This window comes from Lithobates pipiens, unplaced genomic scaffold (genome assembly GCF_037356315.1).
Source record: "Lithobates pipiens isolate NorthernLeopardFrog02 unplaced genomic scaffold, aLitPip1_a1.2 Scaffold_1, whole genome shotgun sequence".
In the NCBI taxonomy this organism is placed as follows: Eukaryota; Metazoa; Chordata; class Amphibia; order Anura; family Ranidae; genus Lithobates; species Lithobates pipiens.
This window is the reverse complement of record NW_027507685.1, coordinates 9,959,411-9,985,074: the sequence shown is the minus strand read 5'-3', so window position 1 is coordinate 9,985,074 and position 25,664 is coordinate 9,959,411. Positions and strand designations below refer to the sequence as shown.

Sequence of the window (25,664 nt, the reverse complement as noted above, 5' to 3'; positions counted from 1 at the left end):
TCCCTCCTCCTCCCTCTTTCTCTCCCTCCTCCCTCTTTCTCTCCCTCCTCCCTCTTTCTCTCCCTCCTCCCTCTTTCTCTCGCTTCTCCCCTCTTTCTCTCGCTTCTCCCCTCTCCCTTCTCTCGCTTCTCCCCTCTCCCTTCTCTCTCTCCCTTCTCTCTCTCCCTTCTCCCTCTTTCTCTCCCTTCTCTCTCTCCCTTCTCCCTTCTCCCTCTTTCTCTCCCTTCTCCCTTCTCCCTCTTTCTCTCTCTTCTCCCTTTCCCTCTTTCTCTCTTCTCCCTTCTCCCTCTTTCTCTCCCTTCTCCCTCTCTCTCCTCCCTCTCTCTCCCTTCTCCCTCTTTCTCTCTCTTCTCCCTTTCCCTCTTTCTCTCTCTTCTCCCTTCTCCCTCTTTCTCTCCCTTCTCCCTCTCTCTCCTACCTCTTTCTCTCCCTTCTCCCTCTTTTTCTCTCCCTTCTCCCTCTTTCTCTCCCTTCTCCCTTCTCCCTCTTTCTCTCTCTTCTCCCTTCTCCCTCTTTCTCTCCCTTCTCCCTCTTTCTCTCCCTTCTCCCTTCTCCCTCTTTCTCTCTCTTCTCCCTTCTCCCTCTTTCTCTCCCTTCTCCCTCTTTCTCTCCCTTCTCCCTCTTTCTCTCCCTTCTCCCTCTTTCTCTCCCTTCTCCCTCTTTCTCTCCCTTCTCCCTCTTTCTCTCTCTTCTCCCTTCTCCCTCTCTCTCCTCCCTCTTTCTCTCCCTCCTCCCCCTTCTCCCTCTTTCTCTCCCTTCTCCCTCTTTCTCTCTCTTCTCCCTTCTCCCTCTTTCTCTCTCTTCTCCCTTCTCCCTCTTTCTCTCTCTTCTCCCTTCTCCCTCTTTCTCTCTCTTCTCCCTTCTCCCTCTTTCTCTCTCTTCTCCCTTCTCCCTCTTTCTCTCCCTTCTCCCTTCTCCCTCTTTCTCTCCCTTCTCCCTCTCTCTCCTCCCTCTTTCTCTCTCTTCTCCCTTCTCCCTCTCTCTCCTCCCTCTTTCTCTCTCTTCTCCCTTCTCCCTCTCTCTCCTCCCTCTTTCTCTCCCTTCTCCCTCTCTCTCCTCCCTCTTTCTCTCCCTTCTCCCTCTCTCTCCTCCCTCTTTCTCTCCCTTCTCCCTCTCTCTCCTCCCTCTTTCTCTCCCTTCTCCCTCTCTCTCCTCCCTCTTTCTCTCCCTCCTCTCTCCTTCCTTCTCTTTCCAGAGAAACCAACTTTACTGTTTTTTATTTTCTTTGAAGAATTCTTTAGGAAAACAATAAATCAACCTTCGCTGTCAACAGAAGCCATTTATTCAGATCAGCGCAATCTCTACCTGGACCCCGCACTGTGGGAACAGCCTGTAATGTTACTTCGAGAACCAAATCTTGCTTTGGGTGCTTACCATGCCTCTGCTCTTCTTGCAGAACCTGCCTGTAACAGGCTCCTTGCACATATGCCATTTTAAGGAAGACACCTATTTGGTGAGGCACGTGACCATTTCATTAAAGGGTGACTCCACTGTCATGGGGGGGAAAAAAAAATAGACAAATCTAGCGTATAGAAATTGCAAGTCCTAGTCCTATTTTGATTGCATGTTAAAAATGTACTTTTTATTTTCAATCTGCGTTGTTGTAGTGCTCTGTAAAATGCAATATGACTATCTGGAGGATTTCTGTACACAAACTCCCCCCGGATATGTCCTTGCCTGTTTGCACGATTTGGCTTACTGATTTTACCGAAGTCTGCACTAAGATACAAATCGGATCTTGAGCATCCCCTGCAACAAAAATGTTTGGATGACCATCTCCTGAAGAATTCATCCCCTTGCAACTCTTTGGGAATATCCCAAAAGGCAATTTAGCTGCTTCAGTCCTTAGGCTAGGTGATCAGCTTAAAAAAATAGCTTTATAGTCTTCCATTCACCTTGAGTATCTGGATCTAATTCTAGATGCATCTAGAATTCTTTCTTCAAGGCTTAATGTACACGGGACGTTTTTACAACCTCTCCTGAATGATTTAACTTGACAGATAGTAACCCATGTTAAAAACCTCAGTTTTGCTGTGTTTACATGCCAAGTTTTGGCATCTGAACAAATTTTTTTGCCTCCAAAGAGAAGCCTATAAAATCGACATTAAACGAACCTGTGTACATGTACACATAAGAGAACACTGGATGAGTAAAAAAGCATCCGACAGCCTCTGAACGTCTGTTTACCAGCAGCAGTGTACATGAGGCCTAAGCACATACGAAGCAACTGAGATTCAAGAGATAACCCACATTGAGAATCGTCATGACTTCTAGTCTAATTCAGCTCTCCTTGAATTGAGCTGAACCATTTGCCTAATTCCGTTCAAGAGCTCTGCAAGTAAATATTCTATCAGAATGGAACGAGTTGGCTCTTTCCCTGGATCTATCTATGCTGCTTTTTCCCTAAACAAAGAAATCCTTTCCCTGGTGGATCACCACTTCAACTCTGACGGTGGGAAAATTATTTTCCTACAGCTGGAAATTTCTTACAACAGATGTAAGTCTGTCAGGCTATAGAGGAGTTTTCCAGTCCTCCTACAAATAAGCAAGAGAGGAAGACCGATTCATCTGACACCAAACTGGCCAAGAAGAATGTGGTACAAAGTCATTCTCGGTCTTCTTGCAGAAGAACCCTGGCCTCTTCCCAACAGACCAGATCTGCTCTATTCCATTCTACTTGAGTCTTAAATGGTCTGAGTCTGTGTTTCCTTCTTTTTTGAAGGCAAGGAAAACAACCTCCAGACAGACGTACTATCGTACGTGGACATGTTAAATCACCTGGTGTAAGCGCAGTTAATTCTATCCGAGGAATTACTGTGCCTGGCCTTCCTACAAACAGGTCTTGGACAGAATCTAGCTCTCAGCACCCTGAAAGGGCAAGTTTCAGCCTTAACCATCCTTTTACAAAGGATCCTGGCTTCACCTTCCTTCCCTGCTCTTGTGGCTAGCAACAATTACCGTGTGTTCTCCTGGCAGGGATGACCCCCCGTATAGTGTAAATGGCTTGTTCATGTGGCTTCAATCACTAGGTGCTGCGTGCATGCAATTGTATGGGGATGCAGAGGCTGCACAGACACAGCCGGTGCGCATGTGAATGAGGGCAAAAATGAGTTAAGTTACTGAAAGGTCTGCCAAGGCGCCCCCCCCCCCCCCCCTTTTTTTTTTTTTTTTTTTTTTTTTTTACTGGTTCCCGACCGGCGCACGCGGTGCTACATGGGCGTTGACACCTTCGGCCACCCGGGTTTAAAGCTCCCCACTAGCAGCCAAAAAGCGCCCCTAAAACGATGGTGAAGTGCCACTGTAACTAAAGGCTCTTTACCGCTGACACACTCACCGCCCCAGTGTGAAGCTGCCCTAAGGGGCGGCGAAAGGAGCAATAGAGTGCAACCTGGGGCCTGGTACCCTTTATACCTGGAAGTCTGCTGGATCCTAAGGATTTGTCTGCCATCCCTTACCTCTAGATTTTGTCCTGTAGTCGAGACTTAGGCATTCAACATTCCCAGAAGTGTTGGTGAAGGAATGTTCAGAAAGTTTGTCTCTTTAACGTTAAGTTTGGTTGTATGGGTAATGGGACAGGTGAGCGTTCAATGCTTTTCTTTGCAGGCTGAGCTTTGTGTGTGTGGTTGTTGTGTGTGTGTTTTTTTTTTTTTTTTTTTTTTTTGTAACCAAAGCAGTTTTAACTAATGAAATGTTTAATATCTTTGTGAGGAAACTTGTTTACTTTTGGCATTGTGAGAAGCTTAATCCATGAAACGTATTCTACTTTTACACTTGTGACCCTTTTCCTTTATCACAACATTAATTTTTCCTGCAAAACTCCAGGCACTCCAGTGTATTTCTTATAGGGAATTCTCTTTTCATAACCTCCTGTAAGCTGTACGTGTGCCTATTTCTCAGTGCATAGATAATTGTGTTTGTTTACTTAGTGGAAAATTCTATAATTTGTAGTATTTCATCATGCATTTAGTCCATCTAGTTAAGAGAAACTGCAAACCTTGTAATTTGTTTGCTATGGCTTTTTGTTTCCAGTTTCAGTCTGATGCAGGAAGAGGAGAAGATAAAGAAAAAATGGTAAGTGTACTGTTTTGGAAAATGGGGGGGGGGGGGGGGAATAACAAATTGCTACTAGCCATGCTTTAAACATTACTGAATACTAACTTCCCTATAGCCCTAATTAGGATTCCATGTGTAACCATACCATACAATATATAGGGGTCGACCGATAGAAACTAGCAGGATCAGCCAGCTTTTTTAGGTGTTACAGGCAGCCAAATGACACCGGACAAGCACTGTCATATAACATGCTTTAAAGGGGTAGGATACTTTTTGGGGGGGGGGGGGGGGGGTTTAACCAATTTAAGGTAAAAGAGAAAAAAAAAGGTTTAATAACACTTTAGGTGGAGAAACTGTGGCTAGCACCAGTTGACCCTAATTCCATGTTGTGGAACAGTAATGTAGTTAATAGTACCATCTTGGAATGCATTGAGGTGAAAAACCACAAAGGTTTACAACCCCTTTTAACCACTACAATACAGGGCACTTTCGCCCCCTTCCTTCCCAGCCCAATTTTCAGATTTCAGCGTTCTCGCAATTTTAATGACAATTGTGCGGTCATGCTATGCTGTACCCAGATTGAATTGTTATCATTTTGTTTGCACAAATAGAGCTTTATTTTGGTGTTATTTATTAACGACTCCGTTTTTTAATTTTTGTGACATAAGCGAAAACAGACTGGAAATTTGAAAAAAAAAACTATTTTCTTCTTTCCATTTTAAAAGAAATCGAATAAAATCGAATTTTGTCATAAATTTAAGCCAAAATGTAATCTGCTACATGTCTTTGGTAAAAAAAAATTTGGTTAAGTGTATAATAATTGGTTTGTGTGATCACGGACATATGTACGCAAATGATCGAGTACATATGTGTGCAGGTGATCATATGTGTACAGATAATCATTGGGACATGTGATTTTAGTGGGTCATACTCACTGATCATCAGCCGACTGCAGCGATCTGCTCTCCTCTCCTCAGCGATGACTTCCGTGTGAGGAGAGGAGGAGCCAATTGCCTAGCAACCGGCTGTTTGTTTACATCACATGACGGTCGTGATTGGACACGGCCGTCATGTGATCAGGAGGGCCAATCACAGAGCCCTCCTGCCGATCCGAGATGTGCCGTGTCCGTGTGACACGGGCGCATCGGGATCGCACTGCTGCGCGGGCACACGCGATCTCCTACTTCTGATGGACGTTCAGGAACGTCAACTCAGAAGTAGAGAGCTCCCACCCAGCCGTATATGTACATTGGCCGGGTGGCAAGTAGTTAAGAACCACTTTAAAGGTTTTACAATTCTAGTGAGGCTTCTTCTTTAATTGTTCTATTTGGAACTGTCTGATTTCATAGAACTTGGATGAATAACCATCTGGTGGATGAAAAAACTCAAACCACTCTTCATTCACAGATTTCCATAGCCGGGTTGAACTACTCAAAGAAGCATTTCTTAATCGTACATTACAGGAGTAATAGGAAAAAATATTCATGACTCCACTCGGACATCACTCCTCTCACTTAGTGCCGGTTCACACTAGCGCGATGCCAGACATCGCATGAAATTTGCAGCGCACTGCTGTTCACATTACATGCGATGTCTGTGCGGGTGCGATGTCAGCCATACAGATAGTATGGCTGATATCGCACCGCATTCGGTCCAAACACGCACAGGACCCTTTTTTCTGTTCAGACCAGAATCGAATCGCATGTGTGTTCACACATTTGCGATCGGATTCATGTCCGAACTGTCAGATCGCAATGCGATATGTGAGCTGAAATGGGGGTGTCGTTAACATATAATGACACACCCCAGCAGTTCGCATATGGCAGTGTGAACTGCCGTGCGTGTCGGGAGCGATGCGGGAACCCGCACATGATTCGCAGGGTTCTCGCATCGTGCTAGTGTGAACCGGCACTTAAGGTGGATGTAAACCCACTCATCTTTTATAAACTACTGCCATATTGGTTCTCTATAAGGCTATACATGCCTCCTGCATGTATCCTTACCTGCCAAATTTCTTCCCTCTGTCTGTCTGTTATGAGACCCAAAAAACTGCAGTTTCTGTGGGTGGGTCCGTTGATCGGAGCTCGGTGGGTGGAGTCGTTGATGTCAGACTCCCCGCCCACCTCTACACTCCCCTTGTCAACTTGCATTTTCTCCTGTGTATTTCTTACACTGAACTTCTGCTATGATCACTAACATCCACTCAAAACCCAGAAAAGTCCCCACATGACTTGGCATCATTTTAAATAAAATGGAGAGCGATATTGGTAGTGAGATGACACTGCATGCCCCTATTGGGCATAAATGGAGAAGTTTCCCAGTGGGGTTTTGAATTGCAGCAACAAAGTACAAGAAATTGAGAAAATATACATTTAGAAAAAAATTGTTGCATCAAAGAGGCATTTGTGTTAAAACGTGAGCTCTGTAGGCAAGGCTAATACATGTACATTAAAATACAGCCGTTAAATATACAAAGGAAAACATAGCATGATATAAGTATGTAAATCATACTGAGGAACCCCGACGCGCTTCGACCATTTAACAGTAGAGGTCTTCTTCTGGGGGATCAAGCAAAAAATACTAGAGAAAAATACATATATAATGGTAAAATCGGGTATATTTTTACTAATAACAGCTGAAAGAAACCTCCTGATTGTTGTGCCTATGATCTGCCAGAGAATCCAAGCAATGCGGCAAGACACCCTAAACGCAGACAGGGGAAGGTCAAGTACCAGCGAACCAAAAGAGACCGCGATTAAACCCACACATGGGAGGGGGCGGGGAGGAGCCAAGGACCGCGAGACAGGCCAATCACTCACCAAATCGCTGTTGGGGTGTATAAAGGTTATGCATTAGGAGAGATATCACTTGGTAATTGAAAATTAGTAAAAATATTGGGGTGTAATTAGATTAAAATGGGTGAGGAAATGTGAAATCAAGATGAAGACTGGTTAAATAGTGAATCAGGTGAAGATGACAGTGCAAAAGTGTGGAAATGAGTGATGACGTGGAAGTGTGAGATTGTATATAAAAATAAAATAAGAAGAGTAAAAATGGAATAAATCCAAAAAAACAGGATGAGCTAATAAGATGAGGCCAATTAAGCAAGACCAAACGAAACCAAAAGGGAAGAGATGGGAAAACATTAAGAGGAACAGGAAAAGGAAGTAGAATATGTGAAGTGAGATGGGTGGAAGATTAACAATCAAGTGCAGGTGGATGTGACGGCAGGACTACCCAGATGCAATGATACAGGCACTCGCTCCAAAGGACAGTGGAAAAATAAAATCCACAATATAAAAGTGCCAAGTGAGTGCAGAAGGACCGTGGGGTTGAGTGTATGGCCTCCCTCCTTGTTCAATAGGAAGTAAACCCTGATGGGTGTACTTCCTCTTTGATTCCCTGCAAAGGTAAACCATAATGACTACTATGCATCGCATAGTAGTCCATTATGTGCCACTTACCTGACACAGGAGCCAGTGAAGTCACTGCTGTCCCCTTGTGTATGGAGCCTTCATCTTCTTGGTGGGTCTAGCTGCTCCGGCGCTGTCATGCAACGGAGCCGCGATGACGTCGCTCCCGCACATGTGCATGGAAGCCGCCACTCGCGTCATAGACAGCGGTGACTATCTTTTGGCAAATATCTCCTAAACCGTGTAGGTTTAGGAGATATTTCTTGGACCTACAGGTAAGCCTTAATCTAGGCTTACCTGTAGGTCAAAGTGGTTTGTAAGGGTTTACAACCACTTTCAGTGCTTTGAGACTTCAAGAATATCAAGTTCTGTGTCCCATGATATACAATTAAGAAATCAAGATTTTTGGTTGACCATGGCCATTCACCCAAAGGTAGCAGCATAACTCAAGTAGTCATAAATATCAAATCTTGGGATGTACTCCTAGAAAACGAATTAATTTACATTTCAACCAAAAGTCGTACATTTATGGTTATCTACAAATCTGCACTTCTCCCAGACAATCCTTAACACATTACAATTAAATTACCTTCATTTGACGCACTATCCTTGTATGCATTTTCACAGTGGATGGGTGCCAGTCATTCTTTTTAAAGGATATCTAAAGGTTCGTTTAAAAAAAAAAAGAAAAAAACAAACAAACCTGTCCTCCTTGCCTCCTCTGTGCAGTTGGTTTTGCAGAGTGGCCCCAATCCTCCTCTTCTGGGAACCTTCAGCAGCACTGTTGACGACTCCTCTTCTCCAGTGCCCTGTTGGAAAGCCTCTCTCCTTCGGGGCATTCATGCGGGCATGGTCCCGTGTCTTGCTGCTGTGTCTGTTGACGCAGACAGCAGGACTCGGCTCTTCCCCCAGCTCCCGAGTCATTGGATTTGATTGACAGCAGTGGGAGCAAATGGCTAGGCTGCTATAAATCTATCCAATCAGGACCCGAGACATCGGCTGGAGCTGGTGTGCTTGTACCTGTCGCTGGAAAGACCGGGTTCAGTTAAGTAAAAGTGTGGGCTCTGGGGTGGGCAGCTCCATCACAGGAGGTTTTACACCTTTTATGCATAGAATGTATTAAGGTGAAAAACCCTGAGGGTTTACAACTCCTTTTTAAGGGTTCACTTTTTAATACTGATGGAAAAACATTTAAAACCCTCATTCAACAACTCCTACGTGATGGAATGGGAGAAGATCTGGGGGAAGAGCTGCCTTTATAAATAAGGCAAATCGTATGGTTACAGGGTGTAGGAGCTCAATCTGTACTCTGTATAAACCAAATCAATATAAAATGTATTTTTTTTTCTTTTCTTTATAAAATAACACATTTTCTTTTTGCGCTTGTAAGAAGTGTGTGTGTGTGTGTGTGTGTGTGTGTGTGTGTGTGCGCGCGCTATCCCCCCGCCCCCCCCCTTCTTTTTTTTTTTTTTTTTTTTTTTTTTTTTTTTACTTACCGTATATACTCGAGTATAGGCCGACCCGAATATAAGCCGAGGCCCCCAATTTACCCCCAAAAAAACTGGCAAACTTATTGACTCGTGTATAAGCCGAGGGTGAGACATGCCTGTCCATCCCTGTGTGTGTGTCCGTCCATCCCTGTGTGTCCGTCCATCCCTGTGTGTCCGTCCATCCCTGTGTGTCCGTCCATCCATCCCTGTGTGTGTGTGTGTCCATCCATCCATCCATCCCTGTGTGTGTGTGTCTCCATCCATCCATCCATCCATCCATCCCTGTGTGTGTGTGTCTCCATCCATCCATCCATCCATCCCTGTGTGTGTGTGTCTCCATCCATCCATCCATCCATCCCTGTGTGTGTCTCCATCCATGTGTGTGTGTGTGTGTGTGTGTGTGTGTGTGTGTCCAGCCTACCTTTGTCCCGAGCCTCCGTCCCGTGCCTTGCCTCCTTGCCTCCGTCCCGTGCCGTGCCTTGCCTCCTTGCATCCGTCCCGTGTCGTGCCTTGCCTTGCCCCCGTCCCGTCCCGTCCCGTGCCGTGCCGTCCCGTGCCCTCTTCGTCGGCGGCCATTGTAAAGTTCAAAAGCTGCGCCGCCGCCTTCGCCTGTGATAGGCGGAACACTGAATTTCCCAGCAGCCTGTGTTCCGCCTATCACAGACGTCGTATCATCCTCGTCCGTAGTACGAGGATGATACGATGTCCGTGATAGGCGGAACACAGGCTGCTGGGAAATTCAGTGTTCCGCCTATCACAGGCGAAGGCGGAGCCGGAGGCGCGGCTTTTGAATAGAATGGCCGCTGTCTGTCTGCTCGACACGCTGATCGAGCGGGCAGACAGCGATGACTCGAGTATAAGCCGAGGGGGGCACTTTCAGCCTCAAAAAAGAGGCTGAAAATCTCGGCTTATACTCGAGTATATACGGTACACTTTAACTATAATATTGGTCATGTGAGTGATCCAAGGTGCACTGCATTTTTATTATTCCACTGCTGACAATTCTTATTTCCCTTTTTAGGATATTTTATTTAGCTGTCTGCTAAGCATTACAGACCAGGTGTTACTTCCATCATTGTCATTAATGGACTCAAATGCATGCATGTCTGAAGAACTCTGGGGCATGATTAAAAATTTTCCATACCTGTACAGGTAAGCTTGCATGAAAGATTAACACGTCTGTCTTTATCATTGGTATAAACATTTTATTATAGAAACCCGCACTGAGAGAAATGGCTGCCATTGCTCTCCTCACTTTAATTTTTGAGTCGCTTTCCCAGAATAGGGATGTAGTGCGTCAAGTCAGAACTCCTTCCCTTTTTTTTTTTTTTTTTTTTTTGTATTTGTTTCAAGCTCATTGAAGCCATCTTGGTCAACACCAAAGAAAACTAGCACTGGCAGGAGAAGACAATGACACTGATATTGGAGACTGCTAACCTGGAGACTGGCTGATGTCCTAAATTTGGTGTGCTTTCAGGGGCCCCTTGTGTGCATTAAAATCAGTTTGAAAATTGACACTTTATTTTACTTTTATTTTAAGGTGTTTTCATTGTTGGAGTTAGGGTGTTGAGTGCACAACTACTACTGGAATGCCTTATTAAAAAAAAAAAGCAGTTTTTTTGTAATGCCAACTTTGGAACAAATTCACTTGTAAATATATGTCTGAAAAGAGGCGACTGGGGTCTCAAAAAATGAATTAATACAAATGTCCAGACACAGATATAGCTTCTGTTTTAAAAAGGGAGTGTGTTTATTTTTGATAACCTGCTTATTATTGGTCAGCGATTGCAAAATGCACTGGTTACCGAGGGAGTCGGTGTTATGTTTTTAAATGGTGAAATCCATCTGTTACGTGTATTATTGTCTAAGTTCTCTGCTAGTGTTGGACTGTTCAATATTTGCCATTTACATATCAGACCTTTCTGGATAGATACCCTGTTTGGTTATCCATAAACCATCTGGTGTCACTGCAGAATGCCATCTTAAAAGCCAGTAGAACAGGATCAACCTGCAGGAGGTATGGCAGGGAGGTCCTAAAAGAAAACCCCATCTCTGGGGTTAAGGGTCAGTGCATAACACCCTGCAGTGGTTAATGGAAGGGAAGGGATTGTATTTTGCATTCAAACGCACTCAAGAAGTCCTAGCGAGATGAAAAGGATCAAATCTGATGAGCTGACAATCGCAGAGAAATGGGTAGCCTATTGCCTGGTGAAGACCTTTTGTCTGAGAATTTTCTCTCAATGGAATGGTGCCATCTGGAGCATGTTGCTGATTGTGGCAGAATCCTACAAAAAATGCAGATTGGAGAAATTACACTTTACGGGTCTCATAAAGGGTGTTGGGGTGTCTTTTAATATGTCTGTGTTGGATAAAAAGTCTCACATGCTCGTATGGGTGCGCCAGTGCGCATGTTTGCTCTGGATCTCGCTCGTCTGTTGGTTACACTGCGCATGCCCATTGGCATAAGCGGAACGGGAATTGGCAACTGCTGCACGGAGATGGGCATTAGCAATGTGAGTTCTAACACTAGTACTTATTTGCTGTTTTTGCACTACCTACAGTAACTATAAAATCAGGTTTGGAAAACCATGATCTTTTTTTCATTGTTTATTTATTTTTAACATATATTTTATGGAGGACTTTTCTACTCCATCATCATAGAGCTGTCTTCAATTTCACAAAATGTTGCCTTGTCTTTAATATAGATTTATCTTTAATTTATAATTTAGGTATCGTCTGTATGGGCAATGGAAGAATGAAACATACAACAGTCACCCATTGCTTGTCAGAGTTAAAGCACAAACAATTGAAAGGGCCAAATATATTATGAAGTAAGTATAACGTTTCGATCGGTTTTTGAAGTGTTTTTATTTTCAGCTGAGCAGCTAAAGTTTTTAGTGTTGTGTGCCAAACCATGAACTTGTTCAATGTTCCGAAACTCAAAGGAGGCATCTGCTCTGTTAGATCTTAAAGCTCAGAATGTCTGAGCCCAGAAATTCTACACGGAATCCATCATCATGTCTGTCGAATGTCTACCTTGACCAGGGAGATTTTCCAGCTTCTCTGGACCTTTAGAACTAGTGTGTCACAATTTTTCCATCAAATCAATGTTCTGTTTGGTGCCCCTGTTTTTTTTTTTTTGTTTTTTTTTTTGGATGTTCACCAAGCTGCTGGCCCTGGTTTTAGCTCTGTTGCACTTTCATGGCATCTTCATTGTGGGATACTCGGACAACCTCCTGTTGAGGGAGTAGTCGGCAAAGGCTCTGCCAGACAATGTGGTTTTGACTTTTCAAACGTGGTGGCAGTTTAAGTGGCTATGATTCATCATTTTGGTGTATCGGTGTCTAGTCCTGGACAGAGCTCACTTGAGTGTTTCTTTCAGAAATTGTAATATGAAGGAGAAGGGATCTCGCCGCTCCAGGAGCACACATGCAGGCTGTAAACTGTCTCTTCAGATGGGAAGCTACAGGTGCTGGCAATTACCACTAGCAACAGACGAAAAACAAGCTCTGGACTGCCGCACTCTTCAGAAGACCGCTTTCTTTTATTGGAAAATCACATCACAGCTCAACAAACGCAGCGAACAAGGAAAAATTGCTGACGTTTCGCACTAGCTGTAGTGCTTATTCATATAATATATATTAAGCACTACAGCTAGTGCGAAACGTCAGCCATTTTTCCTTGTTCGCTGTGATGTGATTTTCCAATAAAAGTAAGTGGTCTTCTGAAGAATGCGGCAGTCCAGAGCTTGTTTTTCGTCTGTTGAGTGTTTCTTTCACTGGAGAAACTTCAGACTCTTTGATTTCGGATTTGAATTCTCCAGTCCATGAGTTGCCTTTTTGCATGAGGTCTTTATCCTGGGGGTAGCCTCCCAGTTGCATATATCCAGCTGCACTCCGAACCTGTACGATGGATCAATCCTTCGTTGTGGGAGAAGTCAGTTAGGTCCCTGGACAGACAAATTTATTTGACACCAAGGGCCGAATTGTCTTTAGTTTAGTGTCTCAAGAATCTGACTCAAAAGTCATTCCTTATGTTTTTTTGCTTTTTTTTGAGCATCCTCGCTGTTAATAGCAGCCTGTTGTGGTGGGGACAAATCCTGGGCACCCTGTCATGCAGCAGAGTTGGTTGTTGGAGGATTTGACGTTTGGTTATTTTCCTCAAATATGGCAGGTGTTGGTAGTAGTGTTTTGAAAATGGGTAGTAAGGGTTTACGGAGAAGAGTAGAAATAGTCTCAGTGTTTTTCATGGGGTTATGTATGTCCATTTACTGTTAAGCAATGCTCAGTAAAATTTATCTGAGCTAAATATTTAGCAGCCATCATCTTGCATTGGAGTCTTTTTAAAGAATCTGACATAAAGAACGTTATTCCTTCCTTGAACTGAATGGTTGTGGTTGGTTGTTGGTGTGGACAATAGTTTGCACACAGAATAAAAAGGTTGAAGCGCATGTCCAGCCCAAATGTTTTTTCTTAGTTTTGGATAGAGTGGAGAAGAAGCAGAGCTTATGCCTGGTTTGTATTGCTACACAGGGCTTTGTTGGCAAGCTCTCCCTTCACGGTCTGTCCTGCTGACAAAGCATTACCAGAAAGGAAGCAAAGGCAAATCTCCAACAGCAACACGGACAAACCAACTCACTCTCACTCACCCGCTCCCTTTAAGCTTACTAAAGAGAGGCTAGAACTGCTGTCTGATTTTAATTGAGGTCTGTGTCCCTTTTGCAGATATTTCCATATTAACTGTCTAGTGAAACCATTGTCAGTGGGGTGAAATCTCTATAACAACACCAGATGACTGTAAAAACCTCACAGGGGTTCCAGATCTTCCTCACTCTGTCCAGTATAAGAAAATGTATTGAGTTGTACTGTACACAACAGATCGATAGTATTTATTAACTCTGTCGTATAGGCTCATACCTCAAGGGCACATCTTCAAGAATGCCTCCCCTATCACCTTACTTAAAGCGGGAGTCCACCGGGACTCTGCGTTTTTTTTTTTTTTTTTTTTTAAAAGCCAGCAGCTACAAATACTGCAGCTGCTGACTTTTAAAATAGTGACACTTACCTGTCCAGCGCGCCCGCGATGTCGGCACCCGAAGCCGATCGCTAGGTCGTCTGTCGGGTCCTGCCGCCGCCATCTTGGGTATGGGAATCAGGAAATGGAGCCTTTCGGCTTCATTTCCCAGTTCCCTACTGCGCATGCGCGAATCACGCTGCGCAATAAGGACGCTCCCCGCTGCCTCTGGGAGCTGTGTGTTTCCCAGCAGGCAGCGGGGCACTTGCGGGAAGGGGCGGGCACTTGCGGAAAGGGGCGTAAGTTACGCCCCTTTCCGCAGAGAGCTGTCCCGGAAGTGGGTGCAGTTACCTGGATTATCCAGGTAACTGCACCCCCCTCCCCCCTGAAAGGTGCCGATTGTGGCACTGGAGGGGGGGAGGGTTCCGATGAGCGGAAGGTCCACTTTAGGGTGGACCTCCGCTTTAACTCTTTGATTTTTTTTTTTTTTTCTTTTAAGCACCAATAAAGCAAAATGGGGTATAATTTTTGAAGCAAAGCAAAATATAACATGTGAACAGGGCTGTAAGCTTGCCATTTTAGTTTAGTGATGTGTGCTTTGATTGGCATTCAGAGTGCTTTAAAAACATGTTAAATACCACATTTTAAAGGAAGTGTAAGCGAGCCCTAAAAGTTGCATGTGTTAGCAGCACGTTGGAGAGCAGAATCGCAGATTTCACAAAGCACAGTATTTTGCATCTCCTGCAGTCCAACACTGCTCCTGCACAGTGCGTCAGTCAACAACAATGTGCAGGAGGCTGTTGGGTTACTGGAGACCTGGACCACTGTTCTGTGTGAGAATAGGGGTCTGACTCTCCAGTGTGCTGCTGACACAGGCAACTTTTTATATGTTCAAAACACGCACACTAAGAAGAAAAAAAAATACTTTTTTTTTTCTCCAGGCTGGGTCCTGAGGCTTCAAAGCTTTGATTATACATCACTCATTATGTCTTTGGGATATTTTATTTTAGTAGACTGGTACCCTTTCATGAGTGTCCTTTTAAAGAGTATTGCAGTTCCTCTGTTTTTAGAGATTTTATCTATGGGAGATGAATTTATTTTAATGGACCTCTAATCAAACATTCACATAGTCAGACTTCTTCAGTAAGGCAAAATACAAAGCTCAATGACCCATTACATCCTGTCGCAGCTCATATTTCTGTGAACTGACCTCTTGTAAACCTGTCAAAATCCTGAACATTTCAAACTGAACATATAATGGATGAATACATAAATACATTAGATTACCTTCAATGAAAACTTGATGTTTTCCATCGGAGTATAGGGAGCTGAAATATTTTTTCACCTATTCCTTTTTTCCTGTTGAATGTTGGTTTTATAACAATCAAGTACAGCTATATGATGGGGTCTTACTATGTTATCTAGCTTTGTGGTCTTCCTCCTAGTAGCCTCTCCTTTTCATATAGGCTTCTTGGCTAGCTCTGAATAATGTGTGAAGTGGCAATTTTCTTGTATGTTTTCAGCTTTGTTCTTAAACCTGCATTAACCTAGTTTTGAACATAAAATTGCATTACTCGTACCCTATGGACATTTGTGTTAACTTTAGCTTTGTGTTGTCACACAGAACTACCTAATGGGTGCCTGTGTTCTTGTGCTGGTTACAACGCTGACACTAGAATGGAACGTGAAGGGGACCTCTCCCCCCCCATTGACAATAAAAACCTGACCGATTTCAGTCTCCCCCTTACAGTCAAAAATGCACAGTACTAGGGTTACAGTTAGACCCCTTTCACACCACGCCGCCCATAGTGTCGGCGGTAAAACGCCGCTATTTTTAGCGGCGTTTTACTGTCGGATTTGCTTTTACCCCTCGCTAGCGGCCGAGAAAGGGTTAAAACCGCTGGCAATACGCCACAATAGCGGCGTTTTGCCGGCGGTATTAAAGCGCTGCCCCATGGAGTAGCGGTCAACACATCGCTCCTTCACCGCTCCAACAAAGCTGCTGGCAGGACTTTTCCTGACATCCTGCCAGCGCACCACTGCAGTGTGAAAGCCCTCGGGCTTTCCCACTACACACAATGGTGCAGCTGTTTTAGGGCAGATTGTAGGCGCTATTTCTAACACTATAGCGCCTGCAAATGCCCTTGGTGTGAAAGGGGTCTTCAAGTGGTTTGTGAAACCCTTTTTAGCACTTTTACCTATAAGTAAGCCTAGAATAAGGCTTTCCTATAGTTAATGTAAATATCCCCTAAGCATGTGCCATTTTAGGAGATATTTACCTTGCCGTGCACCAATGATGTCATCAGCGCATGCCCTGTGAAGAAACGGCCCTCCGTGCTGTTTCTTCCCGAGCGAGTGCCGTGACTGACGGCTCCAGTACACGTGCGTGGGAGTAATGTCACACTGCTCTGACCAGTCACAGAGCCGGAGTCCGCGGCCCCCGGAAAGTAAGAGGGGCGAGGATTGATGCGGGCTTCTTTGCAGGTAAGTGCCACATAATGGGCTAGTCTGCGTTGCATACTCGCCCACTATGCTTTTACTTTGCAGGGAAGAAAAAAAGGGAAGTAAAACCCATTAGGGTTTACTTCCTCTTTAAAAATCTTTATACAGGGATGATTTAGTAGAAAGTATTTGACTTTTAACGCAATAAATATTTTAATTTCTTTTGAATAGTCCTTTTTGAAACGTTGATTTAAATATGTGTACTACTGCAGTACTGTTATCACTGAGGCAGAAATTGTCCCCTTATAAGAGAGTTATAGACTTGGGACTACATCAGCTGAAAACGCTTTTAAAGGCTGCACTAAAAAAAATGTAATGGCTTCTATGGCACACTGGTATGAACCAATTATTTTTTCTCTTCATGAGATCTTTAGCTCCTTCATTAAGCACCAGTTTCATTAGGAACAGTGTTAGTAGTTACAGAAAAGTGCTAATTTTCTAACTCTAGTACATTTTAGAGGCAATTGACAAAACATATTTTTATTACCTGAAAATGTTAAGTGAAGATTTTGCTGTTATGACGAGCTTTTCCTTAGTTGTGTTTTTGTATGATCTATGAATGGAGTACTCCGTGGAAATCAACAGTTATTTGACCTTTTATGATATTTTTCTCATAAAAGATTTTCATCTTATAAATGTCTTTTGCTTTTTACAGAATCCTCTTTTTTTTTTATTTTTTTCCTCTTGTTTTTTTTTTTTTACTTAAAAAAATAAAGATATAGATAGAGCTATTTTATAGTAGATCTGCTTTTTTATGGCCAATTTAAACTGTTCATAGTGCTTTTAAAACATTGTAATAAAGAGAGAACTTTTTTTTTTTTTCTCCCTGCATATAGACGTCTAACAAAAGAAAATGTGAAGCCATCAGGACGGCAAATAGGAAAACTAAGCCATAGCAATCCAACAATTTTGTTTGACTACGTATGTTAACAATTCACAATTGCTAAAATGAAGCTTTTTGCGCAGCTTTATTGTAGCCTGTATGTCTTTGTCACTCTTCTTTTTAAAGTATGTGTATATATGTGTGTGTATATATGTGTGTATGTATATATGTATGTATATATATATATATATATATGTGTGTGTGTGTGTGTGTGTGTGTATATATATATATATATATATATATATATATATATATATATATATATATATATATATATAAAGAATATATTTTACACAATAAGTATTGAACACGTCACCATTTTTAAAGGTAAATGTTGTTATAAAGGTGCTATTGACATGAAATATTCACCACACATAGTTGCCAACCCATGCAATCCATACACACAGAAACCAAAACAAATACATTTCGGTAATTAAGTTATATAAAATAATAATAAAATGTAATGACACAAGGAAAAAGTGTAGAACGCATAAAGAAAGGGAGGTACCTAAAAGCATGGAAAGCCAAGACACCAGTATATGTGTGCGTGTGTGTGTGTGTGTGTGTGTGTGTGTGTGTATATATGTATATATGTATATATGTATATATATATATATATATATATATATATATATATATATATATATATATATATATATAAAATCAGTGATTAGAAAGCAATCCTGCCCCTTGTCTGTAAAAATGAATGGGAGGTGGTTCAGTCTCAACTGATGGCCTATAATAAGGTGTCTCATTACCAAGGTGTCACACACAAAACATTTCATGATGGGTAAAAGCAAAGTGCTCTCTAAGGACCTTCGCAAACTTATTGTTTACAAAACATACCGATGGCATTGGTTACAGAAAGATTTTTAAACTTCTGAATGTTCCAGTGGGTTCAGTTGGGGCCATAATCCAGAAGTGGAAAAAAAAATATTTCGCCATAAACTGGCCACGACCAGGTGCAAGATTTCTGACAGGAGGCTGAAAATAATCAGAAGAATTGTCCAAGAGTCAAGGACCACTTGTGGAGAGCTTCAGAAAGACCTGGAATTAGTAGGTACAATTGTTTCAAAGAAAATGAGTAATGCACTCAACCGCCATGGCCTGTATGCACGCTCGCCACATAAGACCCCATCGCTGAAGAAAAAGCATGTTGACACTCGCTTAAAATTTGCTGAACAACATTTAGACAAGCCTGTGAAATACTGGGAGAATATAGCCTGGTCAGATGAGACCAAAATTGAACTCTTTGGATGCCATAATACACACTATGTTTGGAGGGCAAATGGCACATCACCCCACAAACACCCCCCATACCAACAGTGAAGTTTGGAGGTGGAAACCTCAAGGTGTGGGGCTGTTTTTCAGCCTATGGTACTGGCAAACTCCATATCATTGAAGGAAGAATGAAAAAAATCTGCTGCCATTTACCAAGATGAAGATGAAATGAGAATGGGCATTTCAGCAAGACAAATGATTCCAAACACAAAGCCAAGGAAACTCCAAATTGGTTTCAAAGAGAGAAAATAAAGCTGCTAGAATGACCCAGCCAATCATTGGACTTGAATCCATTAGAAAAATCTATGGAAAGAACTAAAGATCAGATTTCGTAGAAGAGGCCCACGGAGCCTTCAAGATTTGAAGACTGTGTAGAAGAATGGGCCAAAATCACACCTGAGCAATGAATGCGACTAGTTTCTCCATATAGGAGGCGTCTTAAAGCTTTCATTACCAACATAGGATTTTATATGAAGTATTTAAATACATTTCAGTTAGCGTGTTCAATACTTTCTCCCTGTGTCATTCCATTTTATTAAACTTAACTTAATTTCTGAACTTATTTGTTTTGATTTCTTTGTATGGATTACATAGGTTGTTAACGTGGTGAAAATTTAATGTCAATAACACCTTGTATTAACCACTTCAGCCCCGGACCATTTTGCTGGTCAAAGACCAGACCACTTTTTGCGATTCGTCACTGCGTCACTTTAACTGACAATTGCGCGGTCGTGCGACGTGGCTCCCAAACAAAATTGACATACTTTTTTCCCCAAAAATAGAGATTTCTTTTGGTGGTATTTGATCACCCCTGCGGTTTTTATTTTTTGCACTCTAAACAAAAATAGAGCGACAATTTTGAAAAAAAACGCATTATTTTTTACTTTTTGTTATAATAAATATCCCCCAAAAATATATAAAAACACATTTTTTTTCCCTCAGTTTAGGCCGATACGTATTCTACATATTTTTTGTAAAAAAAACGCAATAAGCGATTATTTGTTTTGCGCAAAAGTTATAGCGTTTACAAAATAGGGGATAGTTTTATGCTATTTTTATTATTAATTTTTTTTTTTTACTTTTTTTTTTGGCGACGATCAGCGTTTTTTTTTTTTTTTTTATTGTGACTGCGACATTATGGCGGACACATCGGACATTTTTGACACATTTTTGGGACCATTGTCATTTATACAGCAATCACTGCTATACAAATGCAGTGATTCCTGTGTAAATGACACTGGCAGTGAAAGGGTTAACCAGTGGGTGGCAGTGTAGGGGTTAAGTGTTCCTAGGGGTGTGTTACTAAGTGTGGGGGGCTGGGTTTTCATTTAGTGAACACTGATCTCTGCTCCAATCACATGGAGCAGAGATCAGTGTCACTAGTTGCTAGGCAGAACGGGGAAATGCTGTTTACAGCGTCTTTTCTCCGTTCAGCCACCCCATGAGACGATCGCGGGTATGCCCGCGGCGATCGAGTCTGCGGGACCCGCGACCGGACTCACGGGGGTCCCGACCGGTGCGCTTGCGATGGCTTGGCGGCATTAAAGATGGGATGTACCTGTACGCCAATATGCCTGCCCGTGCCATTCTGCTGACGTACATCGGCGTGCGCCAGTCGGGAACCCGTTAACCTAGAAAAATGGTGACGTGTTCAATACTTATATTACCGTGTGTGTTTGTGTGTGTATGTATTTATCTATCTCTCACTCAAAATTAGTACACCCCTCACATTTTTGTAAATATTTTGGGGTGGCATTTTGAACTTCCAGTGACCAGTGTATATATGTATATATATATATGTGTGTGTATATATATGTGTGTGCATATGTATGTGTGTGTGTGTGTGTGTGTGTGTGTATATATATATATATATATATATATATATATATATATATATATATATATTATACATATTATTATTATATTTTGCACTTAAACCTCCTTTTGCATTGTGGGGCTTATTCTAGTATGTTGATGTACACCTGTATTTTGTCAGTTAACCCTTTTTTCTTTTCTTTTTTTTTTTTTTTTTTCCCGGCAGATTCTTTCACAGATACAAAATTATGACAATTTAATAACGCCTGTTGTGGACTCGCTCAAATACCTCACTTCCCTAAACTATGATGTCCTTGCATGTATCCTTTTTTTTTAACCTATTTTTATGTCTTTTAAATGTTTGTACATTGCAACACACGACCTTCAAAATTCTCAATAGTATTGTGATTTTTGTACGCCTGTTTGTTTGACTGTACAAACCCATAAAGAGCAAAGCTACAAATGCCTGTTGTTAAGCAGGAGGTAGTCTGGTTTCCTTTCTGGAAAAAGAAGGTACCCAGGATTTAGAGGAGCATGTGACTCGCTTGCCTTACCCTTGTGATAGTGCTGGTGATTGGCCCATCACTGTCACATGGGGATAGGTCTTGAGTCCTGCAATCCTCTAGTACAGAAGTCTTCAAACTATGACCCTATAGTTCAGAAACTACAATTCCCATCATGCCTTGTCAGGTCTGACTAACAATGCCTCATGGGATGTGTAGTTTTGCAACAGCTGGAGGGCTGTAGTTTGGAGATCCCCGCTCTAGTAGATTGTCTTGGAGCTTTACACCGGGCTTTCTTTCCTTGTTTCCAGCAGCTGAACAGTGTACAGAATCAAGTATGGTAAGACTTTGCTGCTGGGGAAGAGGGACTTGATTCAAATATAATTATCCTATGGTAAAATAGACATTTTTGCTGGATGACAACAATTTGTGTAATGATGTTATGTTGGTCATTTTCATAAGAGAATGGTAAAAATAGGATATATATTTTTCTTAACTGAAAATATATAGACTGTATAATTGAAGCTCTTGCAAATCCAGAAAAAGAAAAGATGAAGCACGACGACACTACAATCTCCAGCTGGTTACAGAGTTAGTACATTGTTTTTTTTTTTTTTTTTTTTATATTCCTTTTTTAGATCCTGCCTGATAAACAAAAAATAGTCAAGGGTCAGTACAACTCGGAGTGAATGTCCCCTCCTTTATATGCTTGGGTTACTGCAGAAGTGGGATCTCACTGCCACCAATCCTTTCTGTATTCCTGTCCTCTTGTGAGGTTTGGGTCTTCCTGCCCACCTTTTGCATTTTCTATCAGTTCCAGTTACATGCTCTAAAATTAAAATTGATAAACATAAGCAAGTGTGCAGACCCAGAAACTCAACTAAACCGTTCTTGCCAATAATTATTCCAAGAGATTCAAGAAATTGCAACTTTAATCACTTTGTAAAACTCGCTGTGTGAACTATGACACAAGTAGGAGCACGTTTGTACAAGGCCTCAGTGTGAGCTGTATAGCTGTGTGAATATCTGTTGCTTGAATTTCAGAAAGGTCTCATGTCTCATAATTTTTATTTTATATTTATCCTGCAGGTCTAGCTAGCTTTTGTGGAGCAATTTTTAGGAAATATCCCATAGAATTGGCTGGGCTTCTGCAGTATGTAGCAAACCAGCTAAAAGCTGGAAAAAGGTAAGCATTGCTTAGAATATAAAAATGTGTTGCCCTTTTATTTGTTTGTTTAACTTCCATATACATATATATATATTATTTTTTTTCCCTGAACTTATAGAACTGAAAAATCCTGCTTGGCTTTATTTTCTATAATATATATCCCCAAACATATAAATATTTTTTTTTGTGTGTGTGTATATATATATATATTCTGTGCCGTTTTCACTTCATTTAATTTCACAGAGCTGCGTTCTTGAAATGCTGGGTGTTAGTCTTTGTAGTAAATCTCAACATTATTTATTTTGCCTTGCAGTTTTGATTTGCTGATTCTGAAAGAGGTGGTACAAAAGATGGCTGGGATTGAAATCACAGAAGAAATTACAATGGAGCAGCTGGAAGCAATGACTGGTGGAGAGCAACTTAAAGCGGAGGTGAGGGAAATGTGCTGCTCTATGACACGTCAAGCACGCACAACCACCCTGGGGTCTTTACTTTCCACTAATCCATTGCATATTCATGCCGATTTGTATACCATAGGTTACTTTCACCATGCAATAATTGAAAAATCTGCTACGCTCTACATTTTGGTCCCACCAGTCAACATTTTTTCATTTTAAGGGCTTACTTGTGTTGAACAAACTATTATTTCTGGTGCATTGTTGGTAAAAGTAAGGGGTGTATTTATGAAAAATCCGCAGAGCTGTTCTTCATGTGATACTGCATGTACCATGTAATCCTTGTGTGACTAGGGATCTAGTTTGAGTGTTCTTTTAAAAATGGAGTGATTTTGGAAAAAATTGTGGTTACTAAATGTAGCTGACAATTGCAGTAAAAAAATTGATTCTTATTATCCTCGGCTCCATTTAGTGGCCATAATTTAGTACAGGGATATGCAATTAGCGGACCTACAACTCCCATCATGCCTCTGCCTCCGAGTGTCATGCTTGTGGATGTCAGTCTCCCTATGCCTCATGGGACTCTGTAGTTCTGCAACAGCTGGAGGTCTGCTAATTGCACATCCCTGATTTAGTATTTTCCTAATTCACTCTATTCTGTATGAATGAATAACCTTCAACCTGGAGCAAAATTGGACCTAGTAACATTTACATTTAGTTTTGTCACCATTCACACTGATGAAATGTATATGCAGTTTAACTGGAGATATATGTATATGTGTGTGTGTATATGTGTGTGTGTGTGTGTGTGTGTGTGTGTGTGTGTGTGTGTGTGTATGTATGTATATGTGTATATATATATATATATATATATATATTTATATATATATATATATATATATATATTTATTTATATATATATATATATATATATATATATATATATATATATATATATATATATATATATTTTTTTTTACTATAAATACACTGCTTAGTCATATGCTGTGGGGTTATATCTGGCTACAGCAGGATAATCTCCACTCTAGCCAGCATGCCTCAGTTTCTTGCTAATGACCTATAAAGGTATGTTGGTCTTTTCTTCAGTTCTAATAGGAAAGCTATTTATTTATTTATTTTTATTTTTTGCCATCTATTTTTCTTTGCTTCCTAAAGCCTTTTTCGTCAATAAAAATGTCTTGATACATTGCTGCTTGAGCTGGTCCCAATAGGGCAAGCATTTGGACTGGCCTTTACTACAGCTTAGCTTTGGAGCACTAGACCCCACTGGATTGCACATTGTAGGCCTAACCTGTGTTTTGTGAGTTCATTGTTGGGTGCTTTACAGAACTTGTACTGGTAATAAGGTATCTGTGGAACGCTTTATGGTCAGAACTGCTGGCATTGCCTCTGTGTTTGTCCTGTCTCTGAAGTTTATTCTAGTGAGTAGATTAATCTGCCTGAGCACCGGGAAAAAAAAACGACCTCACAATTTGTACCTCTGGGCACATTTTGAGTTTCCTGCCTTTTCTGACTACTTTAAATAGTAGCAACGTGTCATTTCTTTAGTGTTGTCATATGAAAAGATGTTATAAAATATTTACAAAAATGTGAGGGGTGTACTCACTTTTGTGAGATACTGTGTGTGTTCAACATGGAAGGGTTAATTCGGAAGTACTGAGCACTTAAGTCTTTCCCTGGGTGGGAGTTGTGCTAGCTATGCTTTTTTACAGTACATCCTTCAACATAGAGGAAGCATTGCCCTGTTACTCCAGTTTTGCAAAAGCGTCGCGTGCATCTTTGATCTTCAGTTGGTTAACTCCGGCTTTCAGACTCTCATCAGCTTCTTGGGTTTATAAATACCTGAGGCCTTGCTTCATACCCCGAGTGAGTTGCATTACTGACACGTGACAACAACATGTCTGTATCTAAATGGCGGGTAATGGTCCTGCTGCAATGGATGACTCCAGCTCACTCAACAATTTTCAGAATGTTTACTCTGTTCTGGCTGAGAACACTGATGTCTGTAATTATGATACCCTATGTTTATATTGTATGCCGCCTCCTGTTAACTCTTGAGTGAGGTCGAGCCCCTGCTTAGTCATCGAGGTCCTCTACTGCACTCACGCAAAACATTGACCAATTCTTCAACGATACTAGCTGTAGAGGCCCTAACCATGCTCCTGTTCCCTGCAGAATCAATTTCTGATCCACCCAAGACCTTATAGGCTGGGGCAACAGTCGGAGACCATCTCAAACGCCTCTGATTTTTAGATTTCTCATCCTGCCTTTAACTTGGATGTACTGTTTTTAGCATTTATTGATGTGACGTTCCACTCTGCGTCTGGAGAATCAGCCTTCTGTCTGCTGCCTTTGGTCTTTTGGAGCTCCTACACTAAAGAGCCTTCCAACACACCAGCAATTTGAGGTATTCCTTTGGATGCACTGGAAGCACCTTGAAAGGTTCTGGACATGTTTTTTGGACATGTTCCTCTTTGGGAGGGAATTTGGTAAATTGAGGTCTGTGCCCCATGTGGATTTGCCAGTGACCCATCTTACCAGTGAAACCATAAAAAGGATAAGTTCACCTTTTGGAACATGCTGCATGTTCCACCCGTATTTAGAGTGGAACATGAAGCAACCTCTAAGAAAGTGCACATAGAAGGCTTCCTCAACGATTCAACATCAAGCTTCTTCTGTTTGTAAGGCTGTTGGCCTTCTGTCCACACCTTTGCTAATTCTATCAAGTAGATGTTTATGGCTCTGCGGACGATAGTTTTAGGCAAAAGGTGGCTTTGTAGTGAGATTCTGCTTTTTCTGTTTCTAGGTTTCAGACTTGTTTTGACCTTACTATGTTACCCACTTCTCTGGTTCAGTGCTGTGGTATGTTACAAGTAGTAATTCTATGTCATGGAAGGGCAGAAATGGGGGTGTGGTGGTGTTTAAGGGTGGTAGTATGTTCCTGCTTCACCAATGTTTCTACCCCTTTATTTTATTTTGGTTCTGCTCTTGCTCTTTGTGTTGTAATTTCTGTACTAAACAAAAAAAAAAAAGGGGGGGGGGGTGTTTCCTTTAGTGATGCACCAAACTTTCAGCCTAGGACTGCCCTAGAGTACTAGACCCCACTGGATTGCACATTGTAGGCCTA

General features: G+C 41.7%; 1 protein-coding gene across 2 annotated transcripts in view; it reads left to right on the top strand.

The window, feature by feature from the left end:
• THOC2 (THO complex subunit 2) overlaps positions 1–25,664 on the top strand; it is a 196,926-nt gene that overhangs the window by 58,588 nt on the left and 112,674 nt on the right. For both annotated transcript variants that reach the window (XR_013272430.1, XM_077478429.1), the window contains exons 13-20: positions 4,030–4,071; positions 9,978–10,108; positions 11,686–11,787; positions 17,308–17,392; positions 20,677–20,770; positions 21,464–21,544; positions 22,043–22,139; positions 22,435–22,552. Coding sequence is in view for 1 of the 2 variants with exons in the window: in XM_077478429.1 (XP_077334555.1) it covers positions 4,030–4,071; positions 9,978–10,108; positions 11,686–11,787; positions 17,308–17,392; positions 20,677–20,770; positions 21,464–21,544; positions 22,043–22,139; positions 22,435–22,552 (750 nt within the window). In the remaining variant the exon portion in view is untranslated. The remainder of the gene's footprint in view (positions 1–4,029; positions 4,072–9,977; positions 10,109–11,685; positions 11,788–17,307; positions 17,393–20,676; positions 20,771–21,463; positions 21,545–22,042; positions 22,140–22,434; positions 22,553–25,664) is intronic.